This window comes from Aphidius gifuensis, linkage group LG4 (assembly GCF_014905175.1).
Source record: "Aphidius gifuensis isolate YNYX2018 linkage group LG4, ASM1490517v1, whole genome shotgun sequence".
Taxonomy (NCBI): domain Eukaryota; kingdom Metazoa; phylum Arthropoda; class Insecta; order Hymenoptera; family Braconidae; genus Aphidius; species Aphidius gifuensis.
In genome coordinates this window covers 20,352,766-20,374,359 of record NC_057791.1, presented here as the reverse complement: position 1 = coordinate 20,374,359, position 21,594 = coordinate 20,352,766, and the positions used below count along the sequence as shown (strand labels likewise).

The window sequence follows — 21,594 nt, the reverse complement described above, 5'->3', positions numbered from 1 at the left end:
CATATGTAGACAATAAAATAGCGTGTAAATAGAGGGGTAAAAACCCTTCAAAATATATTATTTTCTCAGTATGAACCAACGACCTTGACCCTTGTGTTTTCAACCCAGCAATGTTGGCTAGAAAATACGCAGAAAATCGATGAATACATAAAGGTACATCCTTTCTTTACATGTGTGTGTATACCTGTATATGTACATGTATAAATTTTAACTGTTAACAAAAAAAAAAGAAGGGTTAATAGCCTACGAATATTTTGTTTTGTATCCTTTACTTTTTCTATTGTATATACATGCTTGCAAGCAGTATTGCGTGCAACAAGTTTTCAGAAGCAGCATTTGCTTTATCACTGTCCTGGTGGTGGAAGTGGTGGTAATGATGGTGGTGGTAGTGGTGATTCAACGAGTAGGGTCATCAAATAGTCGATGATGCTGTGCAAAATGTTGAGGGGGTAGAGTTGGTGGTGGGTCAAGAAAATAGGTGAGGGTTGGTGGTTAAGCACACGAGTACGTAAGTTTTAAAGTCAACTTTATTTTTATTTATTTTCAAATAATTCATGTTTATTATTATCTGGACCATAGCCAAAATTTTATACATACTGTTTAACTGATAATTTAAAATTTTCAATATCAACAAAATTAAATATACTGCATGTGGAATTATAATTAACAAAGAAAATTAAATTTTACAAAATTTATATTTCATTGTTTTTATTTGAAAAATTAAAAATACATATTACATAAATTGGTTTTTACTTGAATTAGTTTTTTGGCCATTTAATATTCTCACTTTTTCGTTTAATTATACGATATTTTTTTAATATCAACATTAGCTATATATATTTGAAAAAATGTACAGTAAAGAAATCTCAAGAAAAATATAAGAACATCAAAGTAAAGAAAAAAAATAAAATTAAAAAAAAAATAATAAAAAAAATAAATATATAAATAAGAAGAAAATATTAATAAGTTTTTTTTTTTTTTACAAAATTATTCGTGCAATGATACGATGCTTTGACTCGATTAATTCCACACTGATTGATGTGCAGTGACAAAAGATAATATAATCATAAAATAAAGAGGTAATCTTTTTTTTTTTTTTTTTTACAAACTTACAAGTATATCAGTAAATAAAAATATAAATAAACAAATCTAATTTATAAAGTCAATTTAAATTTTGGTTTATATATTATTCCAGCCACATGGCTGCGTTATTACAACAAAGTAGATTGTTGATTCACGAATTGAAAAAATAACAATAAAAATGAGAGAAAAAAAAAAATAGATAAATAAGAAAGATTGTAGAATAAAGTGTCACGTATGAGCCTGAGGAGGAATAGCATAGCACTGGATGAAAAAAAAAAAAGAAAAAAAAAAAAATACATAAACAAACAAAGAGACAGATGAAAAAGAAAAAAAAAATTCCAGAAAATATATATGGTATATAACATGCGTATCCAAGCGGTGGCATCGGGATAGAGTTGGCTAGAAACCGAGACCTTCACCGAGGCCGAGTTGACGTCGACATTGCCCCTGTAAAATTTTTTTTTTTATTTTATTTTTTCCCCTTGATATATATGTATACAAAATATCTATTTGAGGGAGAGAAATTCAAACGCGCAAACGTAAGGACAACTGTATACGACACAGACAAGTTTAACTTATATACATATATATTTTTATAATGCATAGTAGCATCCCTTATGCCCCGTTGAGATCCGACACACGACGAGATGAGGAGAGTCTAACCTTCATCCCTCTGGAACAAGGGGCTACACCAGAGAAAGTCTCGTTTATTTTTTTATTCTGTATTTTGATAGACTCATCTAGATACGCACGCGCAAATTTTGGTCCTTACTATACACCGTATTTTGTCTAAATTGCCAGACTACGCGTCGACATCATCCAGTATGCACAAGTTTATCTAAATCAACATTATTCAATAATTAAATTCATAAAAATCTTGAAAATTAAAGTTATTTATATTTTTTTTTTTTGTTTATCAAATATTTTGGTAATTTGATAATAATTTTTTTTCTTATTTAGCATCTGGTGGTTTTTAAAATTTTATTTTCTTTCATTTCTTTTTTATAAGCTGGCAGTTTTGAATTTATTTTTTTTTACAAATTTGAGAGTCAAAATTTTCACTTACAACTGCGGGCTTACCGTGTCATGGGAGTGGTGAAAACAGCCTCCGACAGTGTACTCGAGGAGACTGTCTTGCCAAGTGAGGAGGCCAATTATTCTCTTCAAGGACATGCTGGTAAGCTTGGATTATTTATTCATTTTTTAATTGTTAAAAATTATATACTCAAAATCAAGTAATTAATTGGAAATTTATTGTTTGAGGTATTTTAATATTTGCATTGTTTAATGGGTTATTAAATTTTTAATATTAATAATTTTATTATTTTTTTTTTTTAAATCAACAAACGAGTCACCCCCACATGAGCCCACTGGGTAACAGGTGTTTTACGATACAGCTATACCAAAACATTGTAGAAATATATTAGAAAAATTTTATCAAAATATATAAAAATATAAAATTTAATTATATAGTTTAATATTGACGGAAAAAAATTTACATAAAAAAAAGATTTAATAATTAATCATCGACCACAAAGACCAGGTCATGTAATGGAAGAAAAAAAAAATATTAAAATGAAAATAAAAAAAAAAAAAATTCAATTTAAAATATAAATGAAAAATAATTAATAATTTTTTTTTTTTTTTTTCAATAAAAGAAATTTCAATTAAAAAACAAAATACCATTTTTTTTTAGTTTTTATTTATTACTGTTATTATTATTTTTAATTATTGTAAAAAAATTTAAAATTTGATTAATTAAATTTCCGATAATTATTTGATGAAAAAATAAGCTTTAATTTTTTTTTTTTTTATTATGAATTATTATTTTATAGAAATGAAAATAATATTTAATAATAGAGATAGAAATTAACTCGATCTGGATGATATAAAACAATATAAAACTCTTGACCTTGACCGAAGGTACAATTACGTGCCTGCAGTTATGGGAAACATCGTCCTTCAAATTTATTTTTTTATCTTTTTTTTCACTGTAAAAAAGCATGCGCAATTATTAGTTTATAAAAATACCATAGTCATTAAAACCAATCGGTACTTATTACATTTTAACTGACAGATAAAAATAATAATAATTTACATTGCATTGTTAATAAATTTTTATCATTCACAAAGTATCGATCGTAATGACTCCCTTGACACGTGGAAATTTGACTTGTTATTTTATTTTTTATTAAATTTATTTTTTTAATACTTTATATACATCACCAACTATTCAATTCAATTGTTTTTTTTTAATGCCACAAAGGCTTTGTTATTCGAGACAATTAAATTGTTTAATTTTCATTTTTATTTTATTAATTTTTTTTTTTTTTTTTGACTGATGTAATTAACTGATAGTAATTCAATTAATTGTTATTAATTTTTTTTTTTTTTCATTCCATTGGCATTTGATTAAATATTTTTTTTTTTTTTTTGTAAAATATTATTTCATAAATTTATATTAAAAATTTATTAAAAAATTTTTTAATTTAATTTTAAATATAAATTTTCTATTCAAAAAAAAAAATATAAAAAAAACTTATAAGCATGCTAAATTTATTCTTCGTTGCATTTCAATTTTTTGCTTATCTTCTGGGGAATAAAAAAAACCGTTTGACTCCTGCAATTTAGATTATTTTAAAACGAAATTTTAATGAAAAATCAAATAAAAATCAAATGACGTAAGCACTCAAAATAAATATGCAATAAATAAATAAACATAATAATATAAAATTATATATACAGATATAATAAATTTATAATATTTATTTTTTTTTATTCAACAGTTTCTACTGCATGTGTTGCGCATTTTTTTTTCTTCTTGTCCCTTGACACTGTTGTTTTTTTTTCAATCGTAACCAATTCATCTGAACTTTGTTTTTTCATTGAAACTCCTTAAGATTGACCCAATATACCAATCACGTATCATTCATAAGGAAAAAAAATAAATGAAATTAATTTATCATATAGACAACTGCGGAAACTGTCTTTGAAGAGCCAAAGGGATGTCCTAGTTTGCAGCCTCGTCCTCGCTCTCAAAACTATTTTTTTTTTTAATCTTCATTATTGTTATTATTCATTTTTTTTTTTTTTTTTCACCTAGACAAATAAATGCATACGCAGTTTCTCTTCATCAGCCAGTTTACGTTCTTTTATACATAATATATTTTTATCACAAGTTTTTTTTTTTTTTTTTTTGATTTTTATTATTTTATATTTCACTTTTTCTCTTTCGTGCTATTATTTTATTTTTGTTTCTATGGTTTTTTATAAATTGAGGCTTAAGTAGTATTTGAATGAAAATTTGTTTTAAATTAAAATGAGATAAATAGGTATTATGAAATAAAAAAATATCATTAATTCTAGAATAAATTGGAGGTAAAAGATTAATGTTTAATTTTGTTATATTTTTTTTATAATGAATTCATTTATATTTTTAAATTTAGTAGTAGTAGTAAATAAAAGTTTTTTAAGATATTGTTGAATTAAAATTTACATTTTACAAATTTTTGAATTTATTTAAGCAATTTTATTCTAGTTTGCAAGTTGATATGTTATGAAATATTATTGTTTTGATAACGATAGTAAAAATACTGAATTTTAAAAATAAAAATCGAGCTAAAAATTGAGTTATTTTTTTAATAAAATTTCTGCCAGACCAGATAAATTTACAACTGCAATATTTACTGCAAAATTAAAAAGAAAAAAAAATATACGAATATCAATATTGAATCGTTTATTTAAATATAACGTAAAATGATATTTTATAAAATAATTATTTTACATTTTTTTTTTTTTCAATTTATTTTGTAACCACAAGGCAATTAAAATTATTTTTCAGCTGGAAATATATTCACATTATTGATTATTGATTAATCGTAAAAATGAAAAATAATTCATTTTTTTTTCCAATCACAAATAAATAATAACGAAGCATCGTTAAATATGTTTTGATTAGACAAAAAGTCACCGATTATAATCATTGATTTTAAAAATATAACTGAAATTAAATAAACACAAATTTAATATATATATTTGAAGCGAAAATATCGAACATCAAGATAGTTGTTCACCTTTAAAATACGATTAACAATTTATAATATTTTTATCTCTGATATTTAGTTTATATTTTCAATTTAATATTATTATTATTAATACAAAATCAACATTTTCATAATATAAAATATAAAAATATATTAATAATTTAATTTTCAATATAAAAATCAATTTATTTGGAATTTATTTAAGGATTTTTCTCATTAGTAGATAAAAATATTCATAACTTTTTCTTTTTTAAAAAACCAGCAACAATTTATAACAAACAACAAGTATTTCGAAAAATTGCAAAAATAAATGATAGAGATATAAATTTTAATAATATACTTTATAATGATGAAATAAGTTGTACCGTTTTGAAAAAAAATATAATTCAACAACAGTAATGAATTCACATCTCCATAACTATATATGTTATATTTTCCATAACGTTACCCTTGCGAAACGATCAATATGTCAGTAGAGTCTCGTCACCGTTCCAACGACAAACCACGAGAGACTGTCAATTGTCGTTAACTAAATTACAGAAATGAATAAAAAAAACTTTTAAATCATAAATAAAACCTCTAGGCAATTTTAATTTTACCACCAAGTTGTATTAATTTTTTTTGGGATTTAAAATTTATTTGAAAGATAAAAATACAATTAAATTTATTTAAATTTGTATTTGATAAATTGAATAAGGGTCTAATCTATTTTTGAATTATTATGTAAATAAATTAAATGAGTTAGTTATGTCAAAACAAATTATGAACAAATACATAATGAATTTAATCTGTATTTGTACTCGTAATTAATTTTTTTGAGGATATTTGTAATCGAACTCAAATTAAAAAATGTAGAAATAATTAATAGAGAAGTTTAAAAAGACCAAAAATTAATTGCGTGAAGGCAAATGCTTCCAAGCATAGAACAAGTGAAGGGGTTTAGAGCTTATTTTGTTCTATGAAAGGAGGTATTTGCCTTAACACTTCTTGTGTTATACTTCACACAGGCAATTATGAGGTAAATTTGACCAGTGCTTAAATTTCCATCAGAACAAGACAGTTCTATCCAGCAGACCATATTATGTTCATCTATTCAATGGACAGAAGTTGCCAACGATAGGGCTTGAACTGGAGACCTCCAGCACCGTAGGCTAGGGCTTGTCACCAATGAAATAGCTTAAACTTATTAAGTCTAAAGCCATATTTAAATACTAATATGCTCTCTAAATATCTGAAGGATCTTTCACTATCTCTAAAACAATTTTAAGTAACAGATCAATTTGAACAAAGAGATAGTATTTAAAAATAACTTATTCAATAAAATCATCTTTACGATATTAATTTAAAAAAATTTGTTCTATCAGAAAGAATTGTTCTAAAAAAAATATACTTTAAAAAAACATATCCTTCAAGACAATTATTTCTGAACAAAATCAAAATTCAAATAAACAAATTCACTTAAATTAACAATATATCTCTGTGAATTTGAGACGATATTTTTCTTAGGTTGTAACCGGTAAATATAGGGTTGAGTCAGATCTCAAAAATTTTCGTTTAAATATTATTTAGTAAAATTAAAAGGGTAATATCATTAAATTACAGTAGTATAAAATTTTATATCTTCATTCGTTCTTAAATTTGAGTTGTAAATAATTTTTTTTTGCAGTTTTTACTGTTTATAAGATAAATAATTGTCTTAATTGTAATAATAATTGATTTAATTTTTAATAATACAGTTTTATAAATCAATTTTACAATAAACTATCAATATGGGAGATATACTTGTAAGTTTTTATTAATCTTTGACAAAAATTAAATTCTCTACATCTCTGATCATTGATGAAGATCAACATTCTTGTTTATTTCATCAATAGATATTTTCAGAAAATAGATTATTTCGTTCAGATTTAAAAAATTTTATGTTATGAACCACAAAGAGAATACATATATGTCTAATATGGAAATATAAATGTAATAAAGTACTAAAGCCATATTGTTCACAAAATAAATTAACTAAACTTGAAATCTTATTTATTAAAATAATATTTTTCAGTGTTCAGACAAGTTTTGTATCTACGATGTTCGAAAAAATTTAATAACTATAGTTAGATAAATTGTTTGTCAATTAATTAACACACTTTTTTTTGGCTAATAAAATTATATGTCAACAACATACATAAATACAAAATAATTTTTTTGTAATATCACATTGTAAAATAAAAATCATAGTTTCATTTTAATAACAATAAATTTTATTTAAAAAAAAAAAAAAACAACCGATAAAAAATCAATTTTTTCATTTATAGAAATTAAATAACAAACAAAAGTAAAAAAAAAACTAAATGCACAAGAAAAACTTAAATTTCTCTTTTTTTTTTCTGTGAAAATTTAGAGACGATATTATTTTTATTTTTGACGTGTTATAACCGGCAAATATAGGGTGAGTAAGTCGATAGCATCGAAAAAGATATCGGATAACTAGTATTTAGAAAAATTAAATTTTAGGGTTTTATGATGGGAGGGTAAACCAGGTCATAAAATAAATAAAATAAAATTTTTAAATCTACTCAATTCCTTGATCATTGTTGAATATATTTTTGTTTATTTTTTTTTTTTTATCAAATAGCCGATATCAGATTTAACAATGGAAAAAAATGAATTGTCGTACATTGTATGATTTCCATGAACGTGTTTTGAATTTTTAAATATAATCGTTTTATTGAAATCATTTTTTTTTACAATAAACATGTCCCAATGGATCCAAGGGATCATGTTAAACGTTTATATCAATTTTTATTTTATCTATTTTTTTTACGTTGGATATTTTTATTGTTCTCTGGATGTCAATTGATTTGATCAGAACATTTATTGGATTTTTTAACAATAAAATAGATTTTTTTCTTAATAACAATTTGATGTATATATAGTCTTCTACACTCGAATGATAAATAAAATAATTTTCGTTAACATGAAAAATAAAATAAAGAAAACAACAATATGTCTTGAAATTCAAGGGGGAATTTTAAACAAGCTTTTTTATAAAGATAAGCTGAAGATGAATAGTCGTGAAAAAGCACAAAAGAAAATTAAAAAAAAAAAAAAAGAAATGTTATTTGAATCTTGAAAATACTGGAATTGAATGTTCGTATAATAAATTGAAGATCTTCAAATAATAACAATCATTTCGTGCAAAAAATAAAAAAGAAAAAAATTTATTTCAAGATAGCAATTTTAGAGCTTTAAATGAAGCCAGTGTTCTCATGTTTATCTACTTGAATATAAATTTTTAAAACTATTTAAATATTTAAAACAAATTTTTGAAAAAAAAAAGTTTTTTAAATATTTATTGACTATTTTAATAATGATAACATTTTATATTAAAATTATCTTACAAGATTTTTTTTTCATTTTTTTTTTTTGCTCATTGTCTTCAAGATTTATTTTTTCATCATCGTTGAATATTCAATTCACTTTATTATTGATTAATCATGCTTCACTTTTTTTCTATAAAAGCTTTCTGATATTATTATTTTTTTTCTTCTTTTTTCTCGCTTGTATAATCTCACTGAGGGCACGTGCTACCACCACATCATGAACGTTACTTCGAGCCACGAGTTTCGCGGTCGTTACCCTATGATCAATAAGATAAATATACACATCTTGTTCGTTATATATTTTCGAGATTAAATTTCAAATTGCTTGGCTAAAATCATATACACATGGCACCGATAAAATATATATACATTTTTATTTAATAAAAAAAATAAATAATTTAATATACTTCAAAAAACAATTTTCAATCAATTTTTTTTCAACATCAATTTTTATTTTTCCTCTGATAATAATAATTTATTCACTGTAAAATTTTTATCCTTGAAAATTCAATAGATTCTTGTTGGAAAAAAAACTAAATAAATGAAAAAACAATACAGCGATAGTCTTTGAATAAATATACAATGGGTTTTGTATTAAATGAAATGAGAAAAAAAAATAAAAAATAAAAATATATAAAATAAAAATAATACTGAAGGAGACAATGTATTAAAATACAGATGATTACTTGTGTTCTCGTGGTAATCCGATTGTTTAAAGGCAATAGTCTTAAATGTCGCTTGCATCTCTAAAATATCCTTGTCACAATAACCGGATACCCTGAATGTTTTTAACAATGAATATCATTTATTCTCGTCTTTATGTATCTCTCAGAATCAAAAGGTAAAAAAGTATAAATAAATAATAATGAAATACAAAAGTAAATATAAATATACACTGAATTATAAAAAAATAATTGTAAGCCTTGGGGTGTTTAAAATACAACTTCAATATTATATTGTTTATTGTAAAGTATTTTTATTTATTTATCGAGAAAAAATTGATTTTTAAATTAATTTCAAAATATTTTCATTAATAAAAATTAAGCTTTGCAACTTTAGTTAACAATTTGATTTAAAAATTTAAATGTAATTTAATTTATTGTTTATTCTATAATATATGATGAATTATAATATAATGACAGTTGATGATTTCATTAAGGTAAAAAATAATTTATAGTGGAAGATAGATAAGATTCAAAATAATATTATTTTTGGTATTCAGTGAAATAGTAAATTCTAAAACCACTTGGCTTTTATAGTTTTCTCTTAATGTTAATTTTCAAAACGTTAATTAATCTAGTAGAAATATTCTGCTTGAGTCAGCCCTAAGTTAACCATGAATATATTACATCCGTGGTATTATTTTCAATCTCGAAAGGTTTGAATAACGTATTGAATATTTCACAAACATATTTTGTATCAAAGAGATATCCTTATATAAAAATAAAATAAATTTGTATTCAAATTCAAATTAAAAAATGTAAAAATAATTAATACAGAAGTTTAAAAAGACCAAAAATTAATTGCGTAAGGGCAAATACTTCCAAGCATAGAACAAGTGAAGGAGTTTGAAGCTTACTTGTTCTATGCAAGGAGGTATTTGCCTTAACGGTCCTATTACCGCGATTATAAAGAAACATATTATATCGAAGCGCTGTTCATATTGGAAAAGGATTATTCATTTATTGAAACTGGTCTGAGATTATTCAGAGACTCGAACTAAAGACCTCTAGCACCGTAGGCAAGTTGCTTGCCAACTCAACCACAAGAGCATCACGCTGTATTATATGTTTTAATATGGAAATATAAATGTAATAAAGTACTAAAGCCATATTGTTCACAAAATAAATTAACTAAACTCGAAATCTTATCTATTAAAATAATATTTTTCATCGCTCAGACAAGTTTTGTATCTACAAAGTTTAAAAATAATTTAATAACTATAGTTAGATAAATTGTTTGTCAATTAATTAACACACTTATCTAAATTAAAATTCTCACAATATTTTTGCTTATAAAATTATAAATATGTAAATTCTAACAACACACTTAAATACAAAATAATTTTTTTGTAATATTACTTTGTAAAATAAAAATCATTTCATTTTAATTAATCTAGTAGAAATATCCTGCTTGAGTCAGCCATAAGTTAACCATGAATATATTACATCCGTAGTATTATTTTCAATCTAAAAAGGTTTGAAAAACGTATTGAATATTTCACAAACATATTTTGTATCAAAGAGATATCCTTATATAAAAATAAAATTGACTAGCAGTTGGTTATTAACATTTGATAAATAATTTAAATAAAATTTGTTATAAATTAAAAATAGAAATTTGTTAATATTTACATTACTTTTTTTATTATTACAAAATTTCTAGAATAATATAAAAGTGTAAATTTTTTCAATTGAGATAATGGTTCATGAAAAAGTATATTTATCATTCAAAAATTCTCACAACTCTTAATATTTCATTTAAAATTAAATAACGTCATCATTTTGCCATTTTTTCTTCGAACTTATATTAATTTAATAATTCTATTTTTCAAATTGGTTTGTTTTTTTTTTTTAACATCCAGTATTGGCTGGTATTCTGTGAAACGAATAAATAAATAATTGGTTTAAATAATTAAACAATTTATTAAACAAGAATAATTAATGTAATCATAATTCAAAATCACTGCAAATAACAATTTTCCATTTAATTAAAATTAAAAAAATATTATCAATTTATTTTATGGAATTCTGATACTTGATAACTTTAATTATACATCTATATAAATTCACAGAAATTTGACAAGCTCATATTTATGTAATTTGATATGAATATATAAAATTCCCCGAAATTTTTTTCAGATAAATAAATATAAACTTGTTTTTGAAAACCATTATTTAAATTTACATTTTTAAATATAAAAATTGAACTAATTAAAATTTCAATTAATATTTAAATAAAACATTATTATTATTTCTATCAACCAAATTATTTTTATTCAATTTTAATTGTTAAATTTAAATTTTTTTATTATATTTAAATAATTAAAAATATTCAATTTGATTTTCACTATATTTCATATTTTTTCTATAAATATTTGCTCACAAAATTAGCAGATGATTCCTAGAAAACAAGAGCAAAGATTTTCCAGATTCATAAATGTTATTTAAATTTTTAACATTTCTGAGAATTTCATTTGTTGAACTTTACCTTGAAACTTTTCTATGAATCCTTATAATTTTTAGTCAGCAAAGACAATATTAAATTACAATGTTATTCAATTCAAAATATTGATCAGTATATTCTGTGAAAAATATATTAAAACAAAAAAAAAATAAATACATTTACAAAAGAACAAACAGGTGTTTTAGTTTGTTGTTAAAACAGATAGTATTTTATTTTATGTATACAAACACAAAAAGAAATATATATTATCTCAACAATAGTACCATTTGAGTAACGACATTCATTTGAGTTACTACGATGTATAGCACATTTCGTTTGTCCAGCTGTTAAGAAGATGAAGAACAATTCTGATAACACAAGATCGATGATGTACAAGAAAAACCTACTATCAATCTTGAACCTTTTTTTCTTCATTTTTTTTTACACCTCAAACGTCTCATGACTAATGCTACAAAATGTCTTTCATGTTGCCAATGCTGTATATAACTTGTAAAAAAATATATGAAATGAAAAAGAAAAAAAAATAAAACTTTTTAAAAAAGACTTTCATTCGTATATACTGCTTCAGGCTGAAAAAAAAACAAACTGATATATCATTGAAGCATTTTGTCACTCGCTATATACACATTGTCATTTTCACTTTGACAACAACTTGATGTGAATTCTTGCCCTCTTTTCAAAAGATAAGTAAATATCGTTTTTTATTTTTTTATTTTTTATTGTCGACAAGTATTTTAAACTTATCACTTAACTTTCTTAAACTTTTATTTTATTTTTTTTAACTCTGAGATGGATCCAACCAATGAATGTTTCATGGAAATTCTTTATGCATAGTTTTGATGTGTGCTTCAAGATATTTTAGATCAAGTTGAAACACTTGATAGTATTAAAAGTCTCAAACTATATGACACAACCTTGTTTTTATAAAAAATATTTTTAATTGTTTAATGCAATTGACTGACTTTTAATTAAACCAAAACATCTGTTATTTTAACCTTGCTTCTTGGTAAATTGGTCTCATTCACTTGCAAATAATCGTGTCTTCTTCTGTCACAATGCAGGCCCATAATTGAATAATTAAAATTGTATAATGACTCATTATACAATTTTAATTATTCAAATATTTTCTACTACATTAAACAATAAAATAATGATTTTAAAATTAATTATATTATGATGATAATTCAATATTATTTACTTGTTGAGTAAGCTTTTTTAAAATATCTTTCTTTATCATTAAAATAATTTATTTTTCATTTTTATATAATTCAGTTTATTATGAGGATGATAAGATGGTATTATATATATTTTTTTAAATTAATTTGATGTTTTTTTTATGTGATTTTTCTGTTGATAAAAGTGGAAATCCGCTTGGAAAATATCTAAAAAACTTCAATAGCATTTAAATCTTTTACCGTTTAGTCGACATTTCGAGAGGGTAAATATTTCATTTTCAACAAAAACCACCCTCCAGTTTCTATGATAATGATTTATCTGTGTTCAGCTTTATAACATCTATAATCCACGAACAAAGATCTCTCTCTTCACTCAAGATATCACATGGATTTAATGCTAAAAAATTATATTGAGCATCAGTGTTAGAGAGGAAAATAAAGATAAGAAAGAAAAAAAACAATATAAAAAAAAAGTCAATGAACCAATGCTTTGTTGATTGATGAGAATGGGAACATAATTCCTCGACTAAGATATTATTTTATTACTTTTCCACAAATTTCTTTTTTATTCTTTTTTTATATCTGCCAATTTGATTGACAAAAATTCAATATTTTATAAAGCTCAAGTCTATTCAGGTTTTTTTTTTTTATGTTAAATTGATTTAAATAAAAGCTTAAGCTTTTTGGTTTTATATACTTTCTTTTGAATTTCATTTGAATTATTAAATTATTTATTAAAAAAAATAAAATTATTATACTTTTGCATGTAATAACAATGGTATTTCCTATTATAAAAATCTTTTTTTTTTTTTTATTAGGGAGTTATAAAGTAGAGGAGGGAAACTTTGTAAAACATAAAATGCCTCTTTGCTCATTATGTTCTCCCAATACAAAAAATAAATTTTTTCAAAAACTTCTGGACGAATTTTTAATTTTAAATAAACATATTTTGTATCAGAGAGATATCCTTACATAAGATAAAATAAATTTGTATTCAAATTTAAATCAAAAAATGTAAAAATAATTAATACAGGAGTTTGAAAAGACCAAAAATCAATTGCGTGAGGGCAAATACTTCCAAGCATAGAACAAGTCAGGGAGTTTAAAGCTTACTTGTTCTATGCAAGGAGGTATTTGCCTTAACATTAGTAATTATGTGACTGTAACAGGGTTAATTACGAATAATAACACGATCCTATCCATTTATTGATCTGAGACAGTTTTTTTATATCACAAATTTAACCTGCTGAAAACCAGAACTCAATATAACACAAAGCTTTGAACTGTAGACCTCCAGCACCGTAGGCACGGTGCTTGTTAACTCAACCACAAGAGCATCACGCTGTATCACATAGTTTAATATGGAAATATAAATGTAATAAAGTACTAAAGCCATATTGTTCACCAAATAAATTAACTAATTTTTTTACTAACTAGATTTTTAATTTTATTAAGGAATTATAAAATAGAAGAGGTAAACTTTATAAAAACAAAATAATTTTGTTAAACCATTAACAATGGCTCATAATAAATTTAAACAAAATACAGGAAACATTGATCTTGTTTGAAATAAAAAAATAGAATAAATTGAAAAAAAAATATAAATAAAAAATAGTATGCTTGTTAAAAAGCAAAAGATGAAATTTTTTTTCAGTGTATAACGAGGATTATTATTTTTTTGTTTTATTCGTAATGAGTCTAATTGGGTTACAAAAATGATTTTTTTTTTATTATTTATTTATATTCATAATAAAACAATAGTGATCTCCGATTATTCATGCATAAATTTTCATCGAAATCATGAATTATTGCAGCGTTAAAAAAATGAATTGAAATATATATACGTAAGAGAAAAATAGTCTGACCATGGCACAGAATGTATCTCCATGCTTTTGGTTTCCCAATGGAACGAAGGTCAGGAACAAGGACGCAACTGGAAAATTTAAAAAATAGAATAAAATATAAGTTGTGCCAATCGATTCAACCCTTGATACACGTGTATTTTATATTATTTTTATAACAATTCCTAGGGTTGATTTAAGCTTGGAGATTATTTTATTTGTTTTCATATTGACTCATTTTTTTTTTTTTATTTAATATATTATAAATTTTATTAAATAAATTTTACAGTAAACGCAACAGTTAATTTATTTTTCTTTGTCAATTAAAAATCATCAAGCCTACATGGCTCGCAAAACAAAAATTGTTTTTAAAATTTGTTATCTTAAAATTCTTTATTTTGTTATTTTTGACCTGAAAAATATGTGTTATTAAATTATAATGGAACAACTAATTGATTTATCTTCCAATAAAAAAGAACATCCATTATGAAAAAACAATTATATTAATGAAAAATATTTTTTAACTATAATAACAATTAAATATATATTTCACAAAAATATAGCTGAGTAGATAAGCTCAGTATTTTCAATAATAAATAAAAAATAAAAAATAATAACAAGTAATATTTCAATAACCTTCACCTTTTTTATAATTAATCTCGACAGTTGCGAAAAAAAAAAAATTTAATAAATATTTTTCCTTTACTATAACTTTTTTTTTTTTTTTTTGCCTTACTGAAATGCCTGAACATCATTACCATTATATTCTTGAGCTTTTAAGTACGTAAATGAAAGAAAAAAACTATATATATTAAAAAATGAATTTAATACTAAATGAGTCGTATGAATCTTTGTCATAAAATTTTTTATTACGAAAAAAATTTGAATAGAGTTAATTCATATAAAAAATACTTATTGCCAAAATTCAATCAATAATTTTCCAAAAATTAATAACTGAATTAGTTTATTACTAATAATAATAACTACTCTACATTAAATAGTAATAAAGTTATGAACATTTTGATAATTTTAATTACGAATTAAGCAATTAAACAATTAAAATATTGATAAATTAATTGACGTATATAATATCGACTATTTGATTAAATAATAAACATCAAAGTTTGTATATATCATGATGATGATGATGATTGTGGTTTAAGTAACTATGTTTACCACCCTTTCACAATTGAAATATTTCTGATTAAAGCTCTTTTGGCCATGACACGTCAATATGAATCCACCATAGAAGGTTAGATCAAGAAAGTCACTCAAACTTTTATAGTGATACTGTAATCAAGGTTGTTCATTTTATTTACTTCAAAGAAACACACAACTTTAAAAATAAACAAATAAATAATGAAAAAACTTTAAAAATATATAAATAATGTTGACATGTTTACTCTTGATAAATAAAATTGTATTAAAAAAAATAATTAAACTAAATAAAAAGAAAATTAGATGTTATTATTTTTTAAATTATATTTATTATATTTTTTTTTTTTATTTAATATTATTTTATTTATGGTCGATTGATCGTGCTATTCACAATCAAACAAGCCAAATGATTCTCTTTAACATATATCTAGATATACATATACTCTCTGTATCGGCAGTTAAGCTTGCTCACAATGTTGGCAATTAGTTTGGATAACAGGATGAGCCTCAGGGCCCGGGAATCCCTCGATAGGACCACAATTTATGTTACTGTTAATCGACCAGCACAAATTTAAAATTCTCTTGTTGTTTAACCACTGATAAAAAAAATAAAAACAATAGCTGAAAAAAAATAAAACGAGATTATATTAGCTCAATTTATATTCTGATAATAACTGAAAAAAATTAAGTTAAATAAAATTTTATATTTACTGTGGAAAAAAAATAATAATATATATCAAAAAAATTAAGTTGAAATATTTTTTGTTGGTTTTTATTTGTAATTAAATTTTTCAGATGAGTGGAGAGAAAATATTCCGTCACAATTGTTGATTGGTTCAGGTGTTGCATTGATGGCGCTTGTACTTCTCGCTGCAGTGAGCTTTCAGTGTTCATCCACTTGGAAATGGCTCATGGGTGTCGCGAGACAAGAGACTGATGATGAAACTGATGGTGAATTATCACAGCAGAATGCTATTCGTATTAGTCATTCATTACCTGATCTTCAATCTGAGCCAATGACTCACGAATATATTCAAGAACAAAAAGATATTAAAAAAGTAATTTATTATATATTTTTTATTTTTATATATTTAACTGTTTATTTTTTTTTTTTTAATTAATTTAGGTTTTACGTCAAACAACACTACCCAATGTGCCAATTAGACATCAGACCTTTCAACGTCAGCTTTCTCATCGTTTGGATTTACCCAATATCAAATTCAGTATTTGTAGTCTTGAAAATCGCAGTGATTCAAGCCTTGGACTTCTCAAGGTAAAAATAAGAAATTTAATATACTTTATATTGTATTTTTTTTTAATAAAGTAAACTATTTTTGTCATTTTTCCAATAAAAAATTCAACAAAATGTCTCAAGTATTTTTAAAAATTTAAATTTTTAATGACTAAAATTTTATATAATTTTTTTACTATTTTTTATTGATAAAAAAAAAACTTTTAAATATTAATTTAAAGACCTTCGAAATTTATTATTATCATTATTAAAATTTTAGCCGGAATTGTATAAAAAAGATTTAACGAGACAAGAAAGCACTGAAAGCTCAAGCACAGTTGAAATGGAATATGCTGGAAAATTGCACTTTGCTCTGAGATATGACAAAGAAATTGATGGACTAGTTGTCAAGGTAAAATAAAATGTATATTTATTTGTAGAAATAAACTTGTTTTTTTTTTTTATTTATTTTTATTTATTTTTATTTTACAAGTAAAATAATATAATAAATTGAATGACTATTGAAATTAAAATATCAATCGAGGGTTGGTCTGTCAAGGTGTCCATTTGTGATGTGTTAACAATTAACATGATATTTATGGACTAGTTAACACTTGTGTATGACAAAATAATACATTATGTCCTATATTCCATATGATCCATTTTGATACATGACATTCAAACTGATAAAATGTGTGAGTTTGATTAAAATAAATAAATTGGAGCACCATTTTCATTGTCACATTGTTATCATTATTGTGATTTTAATCATCAACATGAATATTGAAATTTGAAACAATATGTTTATCAATTAGTTGTCATTATTATTATTATTTATTTTTTTTTGATACTATAAAATAATTATTTAATAAATATATTTGTTTTTTTTTTTTTATTTATCGAATTATTTATTAGGTTCTTGAAGCACGACAGTTGCCAATTAAAGACGTCACAGGAAGTAGTGATCCATATGTTAAAATTCATCTTTTACCAGATAGAAAAAAGAAATTTCAAACAAAAGTTCATAGAAAAAATTTAAATCCAATATTTAATGAAACATTTATATTCAGGTAAAAAGAATTGCAAAAAATAAAATATCATAAATTTTAAAAACAAAAAATGTTTGATATATTATTTTTATTTTATAGTATTTCTCATGAGGATTTGAGAGAGTCATATCTTCAATTTTCCGTCTATGATTTTGATAGATTTTCACGTCATGATTTGATTGGCCAAGTTGTACTAAGAGATTTACTGGATTCAACTGATTTAGAACAAGAAATTGAATATACAATGGACATACTCTCAGCAGTGACTGTAATTAAAAAGAAATTATTATTAATAACAAATATTGTAATAAATAAGTTGATAAATAAATTTATTAAATTAATAGGAAAAAGTTGATTTGGGTGAGCTTATGCTGACGCTGTGTTATCTACCAACTGCTGGACGTCTCACCTTGACTGTTATCAAAGCAAGAAATCTAAAATCGATGGATATTACAGGTTCTTCTGGTAAATTAATATCACTTAAATATAAATAAATAAAAAAACATTATGAATAATTAATTAATAATTAAATATATATAATTTACAGATCCATATGTGAAAGTTTATCTTCTGTGTCAAGGTAAAAGAATTAAAAAAAAGAAAACTTCGATTAAAAAAAATACACTTAATCCGGTTTACAATGAATCATTGGTATTTGATGTACCATCTGATAATATTGAGGATGTTAGTCTTATTGTGAAAGTGATCGATTATGACAGGTAAGCCAGTGTTAAATTTAAATTTATAATAAAAACCATAAATATCAAAGGTAAAAGTTTTACAAAAATATTTATTTATATTTTCATTTATTTTTTCTTGTGGTTTTCTAGAATTGGCTCAAATGAATTGATGGGTTGCACAGCAATTGGTGGCAGTTTTATTGGTACTGGAAGAGATCATTGGCTTGAAATGTTGGACAATCCAAGAAAACCAGTGGCACAGTGGTATTCACTTCAGGAATCAGTTGCTGGTCATGGACCAAATGACTCGACTGAGCCACTTCCGAGTCTTAGCTGCTTAAACAGGTTAAACATAATTCATAAATAATATATATTTAATTATTCTCATAATTTTTTTTTCAATTATTTTTTTGTAGATGAAGCTGTGGCACTGAGAGTTCACATTGATTGAACATGGATATCAAAAAAAACAATAAAATAAATTATCTTATTTAATTATTTAATGCTGACAGCTTGATGATCATTTTAAGGATGTCAATTCAAACTAATCAACATGATGAATGAGAATAATAATTATTAATTTGATTTAATAAATATATATATTTTTATTTTTGTTTTCTTTTTATATTTACATTTGATAAAAAATCTATTTCATTTTATTTATGAGTTTAATTATTATTATTAAAATTAATTGATAAAAATTCTGAAAGTTATAAGGATAATTAATATTCCAATTTGAATTGTAAATATACAAGTTTTACTTGTCATCAGTGTTAAAAATTTTCATCTATCAAAATTGGTAAATTAATGAAAAATAAAAAAAAAAAAGTATTTTTAAAAAATAACATACATATGATAAAAAAATTAAATTGAAAGAAAAAAAATTTAATTTTTTGCCTTGTCACGGGTTCGATAAAAGAAATTATTTTAATCAAAAAGTAAAAAAAAATAAAATTATCTTTTTTAAATATTGTGACATATGAAAAAAATAGAAAAAAAAATATATAAAAATGCAAACAGTATTTTCTAATTAAAATAATGTGAGTGGCTTTAAAAATGGATAATGAACGAACGTACATACAGCGAATGAAATATTTAATTTTAAAAAGAAAATATATATATATCAATAGATAATATTTTTTGTGTACTGACTGTAGTATTCCATAATATAAATTATTTATTTAGATTACCCTAAAACACATGTACGTGGTAGACAATCTCAATTATTTAAAAATTATTTCATAGTTTATAGTTACTAGTAATATAGAAAAAAAAGTAGTAATTATAATTTAATCATATCCAAAATTACACTAACATTATTATTGAAAAAAAAATAATAATAAAAATCAAAAAAGTAGTTATAAATACTATAGATGTATGTGAAAATTTCAGTGGGTATTTTTGTGATAATAAAAAATACAAATAAACACGAACAAATTAGATAATAGATTAGAGAAAAAAATATATATATTTAATCAATTTTTGTGGATAAAAATATTTAGTCAAATGAAATTAATATCAGAATATTTAAAAAAAAAAAAAATATGCATGAATAATTGAAAGAATAAAACACATTAAAGTGTGATAAAAAAAAATTTGAGAAAAAAAAAAAAAATTATAATTGAGAGGAGGGTAAACTCAATAATTCGATTGTGAACTTGATAATAATATTGTAAACGTCTGACACATTGTAGAATTAATAATATCATAATTTTAAGAATTAATTTAAAAAGAAAAAGGAAACGTTTATACAAGAAATTTAGTTTTTATTAATTTTCATTAATTAATTATTGATTTTTTATTGTCATTTAATTTGGCATGAGGTACGTTAGAATATATTTAATCAAAATAGCTGATTAATAATTGCTGAAAAATAAAAAAATAAAAAATATATATAATCAATATTTTATATAGAATGACAATGTATGTACTCTATAAATTATTATCAAAAAAATCATGCACAAAATGATTTAAAATAAAATACATATATTTAAAAAAATATCTAAACCCTGAGAGAATAGAAAAATATCAAGTGAACCATAGTGTTTCTTTTTGGTTCACTGTCTACTCATGTCAAAAAAAAAAAAGAAATTAAATAAAATAAACGCATATCTTTTGAATTAAGATACTATTTTCTAATGCGTATATACATGATTATATATATCAAATATATATAAATCTAAAATATACAATGTAAAATACCCTGTTTAAATGGTAAAAAAAATAAATAAACCAATAAACTCTAATAAATATTATTTCAAGCAAAAATAATAATCTAATAATCTAAAAAAATTATTTTTCTACAGCATTAAATTTACTTTGTTTTATTATTATTATTTTCTATTATCATTTACATAATTATTCTACCTTACAGTAAGTTACAACTTGCCCATTATATTACTTCTAAATTATCGAATTATTACGATATAACTCTAAGTATAAAATAAGCAATAGAGCTTTAAATAGCAACGATTTAAATATCTATATATATCCGCATTAATTAGTATTATTATTATTATTATTTAATTATTAATTTATCGTTTGTAAAAGTGGCGGTCAATGAGCTTTGACATATATTTTCTTTAATTTCACTTTTATTATTTATTTCCTGCTTTTGTTTTTTACTGCTGGATTGTTGATGAGCTAGGTAAAATGACTCATAAAAATTTGTTGATATTATTATTTTTTTTTTTTTCATAATTCAACAAACGATTGGCTTTCGCTATAAATGATTTTAAATTAGTAAAAATTATTAAATAATAATTGAATGGCGT

At 23.0% G+C, this 21,594-nt stretch overlaps 1 protein-coding gene across 2 annotated transcripts; it reads left to right on the top strand.

Annotated features, from left to right (window-relative positions):
* Positions 1-1,082: 1,082 nt before the first annotated feature.
* Positions 1,083-21,112, top strand: LOC122855554 (synaptotagmin-10-like). Of its 2 annotated transcripts, XM_044157024.1 has the most exons (11): positions 1,882-2,011; positions 2,093-2,260; positions 16,656-16,918; positions 16,987-17,133; positions 17,372-17,503; positions 18,007-18,161; positions 18,240-18,408; positions 18,485-18,605; positions 18,688-18,859; positions 18,971-19,165; positions 19,237-20,967. In XM_044157024.1, exons 2-11 carry the CDS (start codon positions 2,170-2,172, stop codon positions 19,238-19,240), a joined length of 1,449 nt encoding a protein of 482 aa, XP_044012959.1. In that variant the 5' UTR covers positions 1,882-2,011; positions 2,093-2,169; the 3' UTR covers positions 19,241-20,967. The 2 variants fall into 2 exon arrangements, with proteins under 2 accessions (XP_044012960.1, XP_044012959.1); XM_044157025.1 differs by having other exon boundaries at positions 1,083-2,260; positions 19,237-21,112.
* Positions 21,113-21,594: the final 482 nt, after the last annotated feature.